The sequence below is a fragment of the Aulonocara sp. 'chitande type north' Nkhata Bay genome, linkage group LG3 (genome assembly GCF_057382095.1).
Source record: "Aulonocara sp. 'chitande type north' Nkhata Bay isolate Kocher_YH1m ecotype deep benthic linkage group LG3, A_spYH_male_GT1.1, whole genome shotgun sequence".
Taxonomy (NCBI): Eukaryota; Metazoa; Chordata; class Actinopteri; order Cichliformes; family Cichlidae; genus Aulonocara; species Aulonocara sp. 'chitande type north' Nkhata Bay.
Window position 1 is genome coordinate 39,469,553 of NC_141346.1, and position 12,009 is coordinate 39,481,561.

Consider the following 12,009-nt stretch of genomic DNA (forward strand, 5'->3'; position numbering starts at 1 on the left):
GGAGAGCTGCAGCAGCAAAAAGGAGCATTTTATGAATCCACTGTTGCTCCTCTGCTGCCCAAATATCAGACACACTCAGTTTTTAGTGTTTATGAAGATGATATTGAATAATAATATGATATAGATTCTTTTAGCATAAAGCACACAGAGGTGTGTCCTGTTTCAGATCCATGCTCTTTATATTCAGCTGATATTTTTTATTCATTTTTAAGCTTTAATATAAAATTTTGAATGTATCCTGTTCCAATAGCAAGTGAGAAAAAAGTTTTGAAGTCTGTGATTTTTAATACCTGAAAGCAACAACTTAAAGTCAGCAGAGTCACATTAGTGCTGGTATGAACACCAACAAATACGTTTACTGTCTGAGTTTAAAGATCTGCATCATGCAAAAATGAATTATTTGTTATAAAAACATGAAAAAGCTGAGCTTGATTCATTTGATGTCAGATACTGTCAGATGCTGTGAATTTTATTTTTTATTTAATTTTATTTTAATATTGTTTGCTGTTCTCACTTTTTCTGGATTTAACATTTTACTTTTTTTAAGGTTATATATTTTAAATGGAGAGCTCTGCGATCAGCTCTGTTGTTTTAAACATATATGAATAAATTTAACCTTGACTTCACTTTCTCTTATATTTTCATCAGAGTAAAGATTTAAGATTGTTTGTGCTTGATTAGATTTTCTGGTTTGGAAGTGGACCACAGAACTCTTCATGATTGGCTGTTTTAAAGTTTTTATTGAAGCTATATTGTGATGTTACCTTTTATTTTTTCAATAAGACGCGGTGCTCTCCATTTAGAAGTACTCATGTAGGTACACATTATTACTATTTCTTATTATTGAAGAAAGAATAAAGGCCTGGTCATCAAAACAAGTTGGTTAGGTCCCAGTAGACATTTGTGTCCAGAGCTCTGTGAGTTGATGATGCAGGCTTGAGTTTTAAAGATGTTGAGGCATCACTGGCTGCCTTTACATTTGTGCTCGTCCCACATCTGGCTTTCTAGAAGAACAAAACACAGCTGGGTCCAAAAATATCATCAATACAAACAGTGAGGTGCAGCTCTGCTTTCTTTGTCTGTTTGTTTTTAAAATATTACTCCTCAATCCAGAAGCAGTGTACACCTGGACAAGTCACAGTTGTGCCATATGACTATCAGACAGAGACACACAAGCATTCAGGCTCACATTCACACCTTTAGAATTACCAGTTAATCTAACATCCAGGTCCTTGGGCTGTGGGAGGCAGCTGGAGTTCCCAGAGAGGGGCCACGCAGACCCGGGGAAAACCCAGTCAGGACCTTCTTGCTGTGAGGAGACAGTGCCAACCAGCACACTGCTGCCACCTGCTGGTTTCTTATTGCATTACTCTGGAACAGTAATCCCAGGAATGCATGTGTGAAGTTTATCCACACACCTTTTTTGTCCACTAAATGTTACCTGTAAATAATCCCTCACCACTTGAGAGTAACGTCCTCTTTTCAGGTTAAATTGCTGTATAAGTAACATCCATTTCAACATCTTGTTATAATGTAATTATCAAGTCTAGTTGGCTGATTTATTATTTTAGCAGATCTGTAGTTTACAGTCAAAGTTTCATAATTGCTTCTTTTATGTGACCTCATTGTTATGTTGCTCTTTAGGCTGATGTCTTAATTTAATCTGTGATCTTTATTGTTTACAGCCATTGTGCTTTTTTACTGCTATACTGGCCCTTTGTTAACTGAGCCCATTAAAATAATGAGAATAAAACACAGATCAAAATGATGATTGTGGGCTAAAAAGAAAGGAGCCAGTTAAAGTGGTTCATCTGACCAGGACCAGGTGTCTCCTACTATAACCTTCATTCACTGCACATTTCCACAGTCTACTTCATTCCAAACATTCTGCATGTTTTCCAGACATGTTTCTCCTGGTCATCAGGAAATCACAATATTCAAAGAGTCAGCAGCACATTCAGATCAGATGTCTTTTCTAATCACCTGCATGTCTGGACTTTGGGATGAGCTTGGATGGAGAAAACACTGAAAACATGAACATAACTTTTATGAGCTGATCATTCAACAGCTTAATAATGAATCTGCTGATGATCTGCTTTGACAGGACTGTGATCAATAAGTCGATGTTATAAGTCGAGACGAGTCAAAATGTTTCCAAATGAAAGAAGAATTATAAAAAAGACTTTGGAGCAGTTTAGCATGTGAGCAGTGTTACAACCCAGAAGACTGTACACTTATGTTTGTGGACGGAGATGATGAGTCCTCAGTTTACTGGCATCACTGAACCATCTGGGGTGTAGTGGGCTACAGATGCTGAGGACACTGTCAGAGTAACACTTGATATCCCTTTATTTAAAGTAGCCAATGAAGCACCACAGTACAGGAGTTTTACTTTGTTGTTGTTTTGTAGTACTTCATAATACACTATATAGTTGTTGGTGTTATTTCCCACCATTTACTGTGTAGCTTTGTGAATTTATGGAGATACTGTATTTAACTGTAGTGAAACCCTACACTCAGAGATCCTGGTCTAACTCCAAAGATCTCCTCTGGAACCACAGCTGCTGACCAAACTTACAGATTTATACTTTGATTTTTTTACTTGTTTAAGGAAATACTGCACACTGCTGCTACAGGACCAAAACGCTGCATCACCATGGAGGCTGCTGGTATTTGCCTAACATGATAGCTCATGTACCCCAAGCTCACTGTAACTGCATCATGTCTGAATGTTAACAATACAGCAGTGCCCGACTCTTTAAACCTACAATCTCGACCTCAGCTGCTTCTACAGCTTTAAACACAGCACTTTCAGACTCTCAGGGCTCATATCAGTCAGTTTTTACCCTGACTGGGAACAAATCACTGTCAGTGCCTTTACTCTCTGCACCTCAGACTTACAGAAATCAAGAATACTCCCATTCAGTAGCATTTTCATATTCAACACATTTCTCATCTCATCTTTATGCTGTTTGTGCATCTTTAAATGCAACAAGAAATTTAAATCCACTGACTCTTTCAAATTTAGACACTATTTCATGAACACCAACACTCCCACTCCCGCTCTCAGACCCATCCCTCTCTGTGGTTTGGCTCTTTTGACCCTAGTTTTCTTCTTCAGTTTGATTCCCCGCTGTGCCATAATTAGCCTGTAAGGTGGTCCAAAGGAACATAATCCAAGATCATAAAACATAAAATGCTTAGTTTGTTCTTATATCCATGTAATCAATCATTTTGTATAAAAGTAATTAAAAGTCAGTCATCTCTCCTTCCTCCAACTTCCTCATCTGCCATTCCCATTAAGTCAGGGCAGGTGGAGCTTATTGACTTGGTAGCTGTCTTGATGGGGCATTCCAGCTGAAACTTCCGACTTCAACATGAACACATCATTGTTCTATAAGCCGAGTTTCCAGTACAACAAACAGAAAGGCGCAGTTTTACTCCTTCGGGAACCTGACAATTGTCCGGAGCTCATCAAGTTTGTTGTGGAGTGATAACACAGGCGAAGATAAATGTGGAAAGAGGTATCTGTTTGTGGTCCTGTCTCATGACGACCGATAGTTTAGAGGTCCGATTCCCTAAAAGGATCTGATTGGATGATCTCTGCTGGAAGATTTGGAGACGAGTCCAAGGTTTCACCAAAAAAAGAGAAATTAGTGGCTATGAGTTTCAACATGTGGCCTAAAAGTATAAAAAGGGAAAGAAAGCCGACACGCTGAGGTGAGTGACTATTACTTCTGTCTCTAAAAAATAAACCACATTCACTGACTTTTACTGCAGCACAAACAAACATGTCTCTTAAAGAAACAGCAACAGTGCACAGAGATGCTCAACCTATCACAGCAAAATAACCTTTAACATTCGTTACACTATTATATACTGTACAATTCAGACACCAGCCTAAATATTTCCGGTCTTTCTGATTCGCATTAATTGTAGCAGTTTGACAGATGCTTAAATGTTGTCCGTCGCAGATGTGACAGTGATCTGTGGTGTTTCAGAGCTGGATGAGTGTACTCTCATGTCCTGGACCCTGATATTGTGGTGGCTTATCAGTGACTTTCACTTTCAAAACACACAATAAGAGGGAGAAATCACGGGTGGATGACTCAGAGATATGGGTGCAGTGCTAGTCCATTCCGATAATGATATTGATATTGTAATAATGGATTTTGTTGAAATTGAACAGAATTAAAGCTGGTTTAAGGTTTTTAGTTACATTTCTGCACAGAGGAAGAAGCAACTCTCATCTCTTCACAGTGTCGTCACTTGACTGTTTTAGTCTGTCAGACTTTCGTAAATACCTGCAGCCTCACAAAGCCCACAGGAAAAACACAAAAACAAGATTGATGTGTATTTATGCACATGGCACAGGAACATGTTCTTCATTAACACACGGACTTGAGGCTAAATAAAATTTGATGTTCTTCTACACATCACCCAGGTCAGCTGTCACAGGTAGTTTTCAGGTTTATGTGGTGGAACAGTTTATAATAATGCAGCTCCTCTCCTGTGGAAACATCATCGTGCTAATTTGGCCGACAGCTTTCAGTCACAAAACTGACTTTGGTGAACCTGGACACGAGCTGCTCATTTTACATTTACGTTACAGTTTAGGTTTCTTGCATGACATATGAAATGTTACTTTTTAACTATAAAGACACATCTCCTGGATGCACTGGTACGCATCTTCAGTGATGTATCCTAGGGTCATCAGGTGTTTCGGGTCTCACAACATCATACACCCTCGCCCAGGCGACCCAGCCGGGGGTGATCAGGCCCCGACTTGCGTACCAGTAGCTACCCACGGATCAGCCCTCTTGATCCACAGCCACCTTGTGGCTTTCTCTGCCGCTTCACTCACAGCCTGGATGGCCCTCTTCTTGGCTGCCCCAGCCACGCCCAGCCGGCCTAGGACTTTGCAGAGTGATCGTCCTGCAAAGCCCCTACAACCCACTTCTATGAGTTCATAGAAAGTCTTCCAGCCCCTTCCCCTGCACTCCTGCACTAGTTCCTGGTACTTTCCTCGTTTCCTTTCATTGGCCTCCTCAATCCGCTCTTCCCAGGGCACTGTGAGTTCCAGCATGATCAGCTGTTTTGAGGCCTCAGAAATAATTATCATGTCTGGCCGGAGTGATGTTTTTGCAATGTTCTGAGGGAACTTTAGTTGTTTACCCAGGTCAGCCTGTAGCTGCCAATCAGAGGCTGTGTTGAGGAGGCCAGTTGTCAAATGTGGGCGCACCTGGGGTTTCTCTCCAGCCTTAATAAAAGAGATTGCCTTCCTCGGAGCATGATGATGCTTGCTGGTGCTGATTGCTGAGGCAATCTTTTCAGCAACAACTCTGAGCACCTGGTCGTGCCGCCAACGATACCGACCATCGGCCAGGGCCCTTGGGCAGCTGCTAAGGAGGTGTTCTAGGGTCCCTCTTCCAGAGCACAGGGGACAGGCAGGTGTCTCGCTCTTTCCCCACAGATGGAGGTTTGCTGGGCTTGGCAGAGTGTCGTATACTGCCTGCACTAGGAATCGGATCCGGTGGAAGTCTGCCTGCATGATGTTTGCCCAGGTGACCTTGCGCTGCAAGGTGCTCTCCCAACTTGTCCATGCTCCCTGCCGCTTAAGGCCTACAGCTCTACTTACTCGCTCCTCCTCCACATCTGCTCGGACCTCTTCCTGGAGTAGCTGGTGTCTCTCCTTTCCCTGTGCCCTGCTGACCTGGGCCTTTGGGACGTACCCCAAGCCTGCTCCCCCTGTTGCTAAGACCCCCATCAGTGTTTTCTGCCTTAGGCGTGACTCCGCCACCTCAACTGCCTTCTCAGCCTTCCACTTTCTTCCTGTCCTTACCTCAATACCTGCTGATGCCACCTTGCAGTCTTTAGAATCTCTGTACTGTAGGGCTTCTCGTGTGCGAGCCACCTTGAACTCTTCTGTGAGACCACTGAAGGGTAACTGCACGCTGTTGCTTGCCCCATACAAGGCAGCGCTGGTGAGACTGCGGGGAAGTCCCAGCCACTTACGAAGAAAGCCACTGATCTTTCTTTCAAGGGATTCCACAGTAGTTATTGGAACTGTATAGACAAGCAAGGGCCACAGGATTCGGGGCAGGATGGAATGCTGGTAGATCCAGGCTTTAAATCTTCCAGGCAGGCCGGACTTATCCACCTTAATGAGCCACGCTCCCAGCTCCTCATTTGCCTTCTGAATAGCAGTAGAGTCTTTCAGGCTGGAGTCAAAGAGTTTCCCCAAGCTCTTAATTACTGTTACTTTTTAAGTGACAGCACAATTTGAATTAAGTAAAATGTGAATATTTTATATTCTGTCTGGAGAAACAAAAACAAACAAACAAACCAAAAGGCTTCAGTTGGTCCAACCAGCACCAGCAGTGTGACACATGAGGTGGCGCTGGTGAGGTTGAGAGTTAATTCAGTCATATTGTAGGGACACCACAGTGTACTCTGACATATTATTCTTCACATAATTCAATGGTTTATTCTCTTCTATTTTTGCATAGTAGTGTTGTTTTTAGGTTTGCTGCATTTATTTATTTATTCCTGCCCTGTTTACTTTGCTGCTGTAACAAAGTGAATTTCCCATCTCTGGGAATAATAATAGTTTATCTTTTACAGGCGGCTTACTTTTTGTAGATTTGTGCAGTATATAAGTTTCATTTATTTATTGAGGTTGACTGGAGGGCTGTAGTCAACATTTTTGAAATTTAAATATAGAAGTATCAATTTAATTGTTCAGGGAGGGGCTGCCACCAGTTGGGTGGGAAGAGAGAGAGGAGAAAGTAAACAACATAATGAGTGAAAAAGGTGAGTGGACAAGAAACACCCAGTGCATCATGGGAACCCTGCAGTAGCCTACACTAAAGGAGGATTCTGGGTCACGTGATCCAGCCCTAACTATAAGCTTTTATCAAAAATGAAGGTTTTAAGCCTTTAAGTACCCCCACTGTATATAGTGTGGATTGGACTCATGGATTTATGGCTGACACACTCTTGCAATATTGTGTGGGAGTTGGGGACAGCGCCTTTGGATTGGCAGACTGGGGTGAGGGTTCTTCTCTTCAGGCAGGGAGACTAGAGAGTGTATTCCAACTTTAGAGGATCACAGTTCGCAGCCTGTCCTGGAAGATCTATGCCAGATTACTGGAGAGGAAGGTCCATCTGTTATTTGAGCATCAGATTCTGTAGGAACAATATTATTTTCTTCCTGGTTGTTACATGTTGTAAATGTATTTAAATGTTTATTTTTTCAACAAGGTTCAAATCCTCTGGCTTATCTCCATCCAAGAGTGAAGTAAAGGACATACTGTAACATCCACCTCCTTATGGTTAGTGTAACACAGAGTGCTAATTATATCTATATGTGATTTTGCTAATGGTTAATCATGTGTTACAGGTACCGAGTGGCAGCACCTGTAGACAGCTATAAGTGTCCTGCAACCAGGAAAAAAAGATCAGACAGGGAGACGTGGCATGTCGTTCCTGATTACTCTACCATGAGTGTCTTTATAGTTTAGTATCAAAAGTAGTGTAAAACAGTTTATTGTAGTTATAAAATATCAATATTGGAGAGTAATGGAATACATGTACCATAATACATGAATACATTACATATTTAAAATACAAAATATGAGTAACTGTATTCTGTTACTGTTAACATTTAAAAAAATGATTTAATATGAAGGCAATAGGCAGAGTGTTACAGGCATAGCCCTAACGAATATGTAGCCTCATGGGCAGTGTAGTCCGTGTTGCAGGGAGGATGGACTGCCGTACCCGTTATGTGCCTGTGAGCGCGAGGAGGGAGAAAAAGGAGAGTCGAAAAGTACGAGTTGTCACTGTCCAGAAACGGGAGCTGGAAGCATGTAAATATAATAATAACCACTGCAGGCAAAAAGAGTGCCTGACGAGCCCAGTTGTAAGTAAGCTATTAAGACTCGACTGTACACTGTGTTCGTGTTTTCCTCCGAAACAATAAGTTCCGTTGGAGCAGCCTTTCAACGCCTCTCTCTGTCTCTCGCAAGCAAAGTTGACTCAGACACCAAAGTAAAGCTAGTTTTCAGCTACGAGCCCGACACGGAACCCGCCGTATTAGCCAGAGGTCCCTTTACTACGGGTTCGGAGCCACGGACCTTCAGTAACAGTAATAAATCACAGCAATAGTACAATCACGTAGTTGTAAAAAGCATGATAACAAATTAAGTAATCCAAAGTATTCAGAATACGTTACTGTCATCGAGTAACGTAACGGAATACGTTACAGAATACATTTCTGGGGCATGTATTCTGTATTCTGTAATGGAATACATTTTAAAAGTAACCTTCCCAACACTGCCAAGGATGTTGTGATCAGGAAGTCACACACACACACACACACACACACACACACACACACACACACACACACACACACACACACACAGTGCCTTGTCTTTTGTAACCAAGGGGGTTTTACGGTGGGAGGTGCTTATGTTGTGATGTGTATTGTAACAGTTTGTCAATAAATAGCTGCGAGGAGAGCTGCTCTTTGAAGGAGTTGGTCTGGAGACAGGTGAGGAGCATTTAGCTTCACAGCCTGGTTCTGACCAAGTCTTTCCTCGTTAGCAAGTAAAGATGTTCTGTCTTGTTTTCGTTCTTCATGAGGAATAAGTCTCTAAACTAGCGGGGCCTGTGGAAGCACACACTCAACAGTAGCCACAGCTACACTGACAGAAGCGAGGCTGCCATATCGCGCCATCGGCCCCTCTGGCTGACACCAGAGATCTATTTTAACATCTAAATACACAGACACTATTTTACATGCTTTAATTTCTTCATACCCAAATTGATGCAACAGGCTCTTTACTTGCCTTAACAAAAATCAGTTGAATCACTTCAGACAATACAGAAATCAGCTCCCAGCTTCAGCTTTTAACTCAAAGAAAGAGATGGAGAGACATCATTCCCATCCTTTAACTGGCCCCCAGCATGTTTTAGAATTTAATTCAATTTTTTTGATTACTTTTAAAGACCTTGATCTCTTTGATTTTAGGCATCTCAAAAAGCAAAATATTAGAACTTCTTGAGTTTGTTGTGGATCCTTTAAAATTGTGTGATTCAAGGTTGTCATGGTCTACGGTGGGTGGCTGGAGTTTCCATTAGGCTCCTGAACTGACCTGGGATCCGCCCCTGGGCAGGGCCAACTCCAGCTCCTGCACACCTGGAGCCTATTGCAGGCAATCAAGCCAGAGGGATTTAAACCACACATCGATGTTCACTCACTGCCAGTTCGTCATCAACCCATGTTGGTAACAGGTCTTGTGTTTCAAATTCTCGCTGTGATTTATCTTACTAACAAAGACTCTTTTGTACTACAGTTGCTGTACCCACCCTGGCTCACTCCACCTCCGGACTCGGGATACCTAGTGATCATTTTGGAAATCCCTCTGTGCCTCACCTGCCTGCCCTCCTGCCATCACACTCCATCTGGAGCCCCGGATCTCAGGTCAGCCTTTCCACGCCACTCAGCCTCCCCTGGATCTTCATCATCCCCCTCTCAAACACTCCAGGTCCCTAACTGCAAGTAAGAATTGCTGCTCTTATACTGGCCACTTCTGAGCTGCCTTCACTACCTGCCTAACTCCTATATCCTCTCCCCTCAGTGTGACTGTTCCCCACTCAGCTCCGTTCCACTTCTCAGGCCTCGTTCCCTCGCCCTAGCCACGTTCCCCTGGGCACGCCACACCAAGGCTCCACGTCTCGTCATTTTCTGTCTTTGCCACGTTTCCCTTTTTTTCCCCCTTGCACTTAACCGTAATAAACTGTTAAATCATCTACTGTCTCCGCTCTGGGTTTCTGCACCTGAGTCCTATTCAGTACCGGCCATCCGTCGCCGTGACAAAGGTTGACCTTACACTCTTCAAGAGCCCATCTAATTCTGGAAGGAAAAAACAAAACAGAAGGTCAAACAAACAAAATTTATTCAAGTCTTTCATGAATTTATTGGAGCTTCAAAAATAACATATTTTGGTAAAAACAACAACAAAAAAATAAGTTGCAGTTTCTCTTCATGTTGATTCAAGAAAAAAATCCTATGAAAATCTAAAGTTTTTTGATTTATTTTTCAGTTTATTCACACTGACATGCTTGTTCACCTCAAAGTTCATAAAGTGAAGCAGATGTATTCCAACGAATCTGTTATATTTTTAATATAAATAAAGGTAATTGTACAAAGTGAATACTGATACATTTTACTAAATGTTGTGTTACAGCTTGAACTTATAAATTGTTATGTTGTGACTTTTTTATGTTGCATCTTCAAACTGTTTGTCTGTGAATCAGCTGTTTTGCAGTCGCTCTACTCTCATGTTATAAACAGCAGATTTTATGTTTCCTAACTGGATCATTCTTATATGAACAGTTCACATTAAGCCCACTGTGACCCTGCAACACATCTAGCCTCAGATACACAGCGGTGAGACAGTCAGATGTGAGATTCAGGGAGGTGAAGGAGCGCAGTGGACGTAATATATGAGGCTTTGTAATTTTGCAAATGCAAATAAGTAAATATTAAAAACATACTGTTGATCAAAACAGTATTTCAGAGTATTTTGTTTAACAGTTTTTTACAGCTTCACCATTAAGGTTTCATGATATTTGATCATTTACATATTTCCATCTTTAAATTGTTCTGATTCAGTCATTTTTACTTTTATGTTCTTGTTCTAAACTAAACTGCAGCGAAACCAAAGGCTGAACTGAGAGCTGATAGGACAGCTGTTCCAGTAGGGGGCAGTGTGACCCTGACCTGCTCTGTGATTCCGTCATCATCATCATCTTCTTCTTCTTCATGGAAATACTACTGGTACAGATATGACAGGTATTATAAACTTGTGACCTTACGTGATGCAGTTTTTCTATCAAATGGACAAATCAGTGTCTCAGGGGGAGGACTCTACAGCTGCAGAGGAAGAAGAAGTGAAGCAGTTTACTACACAGAGGACAGTCAGCCAGTTTGGATTGACACAACTGGTGAGCTCAAACTTGAACTTACCACAAAGCACTACATCTGATGGTAATTGAACCTTTTTTGTTTTTCACGTGTTTTTATTGTACTTTGTTGAACATTAACAGCCTCAAACAGGCCTGTTGTGACTCTGTATCCAAACTGGTCTGAGATATACAGAGGAGAGACGATCACTGTCAGATGTGAGATCCATGGAGGAGACACTGAGTGGGATTATGAGTGGGAAGCAAACCGCATCATAAAACCTCCAAATCTAAATGAATACAGGATTATTTATGCTTAATCATTGATCAGTGGAAACTATCGCTGTAAGGGCAGAATGAAAAGTTCACAGCATGAAACAACAGAGTGGAGTGATTCAGTCACACTGACAGTTTCTGACAGTAAGTCATGTTTGCTTTAAGCTGTTTGAACAGTTAATAATAATAATAATGATGATGTATACTTTATTGATCCCCGTGGGGAAATTACTTGTTTTTCTCTGCATTTGACCATTTCACTAAGTGAAGTAGTGGGCAGCCACTAAGCAGGCGCCCGGGGAACAGTGAGTGACGGCACATTGCTCAGGGGTACCTCAGGGTAGCCGTTCAGTGGATTCAAACCCCCGACCTTCCGATCATATTCTTTGTATAAACTGAGCTCACTGTTCAGAGACTGTGCTACATGTTCACTGAGAGAAAATCTTTGTTGAACAGATGAACCCCGTCCTGTCCTCACTGTGTCTCCATCATGGCTGAGTCCTGGAGCCTCAGTAACTCTGAACTGTGAGGTTGAACATCCGTCTGCAGGATGGAGCTTCTACTGGTATAAAGCTGTTCCTGATCTGAAAACATTCAACTATAAATCCTCCAGTTATGAGCTGCTACCTGGTGGCAGTGGGACTGCACAGGACTCCTACATCATTCATGGACAGACACACACAGCAGGATATGTGTGCAGAGCTGGAAGAGGAGACCCAGAGTATCACACTGATCACAGTCAACCAAAGTTTGTCTGGT

The 12,009-nt window shown here is 42.1% G+C and overlaps 1 protein-coding gene and 1 long non-coding RNA gene across 2 annotated transcripts; one reads left to right on the plus strand and one right to left on the minus strand.

The window, feature by feature from the left end:
* Positions 1-4,674: 4,674 nt before the first annotated feature.
* LOC147335630 (uncharacterized) lies at positions 4,675-6,429 on the minus strand. The gene is made up of 2 exons (XM_086286098.1): positions 6,339-6,429; positions 4,675-6,261 (listed from the first exon to the last, which is right to left on the minus strand). Exons 1-2 carry the CDS (start codon positions 6,427-6,429, stop codon positions 4,775-4,777), a joined length of 1,578 nt encoding a protein of 525 aa, XP_086142224.1. The 3' UTR covers positions 4,675-4,774.
* A 2,727-nt stretch (positions 6,430-9,156) lies between these two features.
* On the plus strand, positions 9,157-9,878 carry LOC147335631 (uncharacterized). Its single transcript, XR_015128604.1, has 3 exons — positions 9,157-9,289; positions 9,363-9,568; positions 9,648-9,878. It is a non-coding gene; the product is annotated as an uncharacterized LOC147335631 (long non-coding RNA).
* The last annotated feature ends 2,131 nt before the right edge of the window (positions 9,879-12,009 follow it).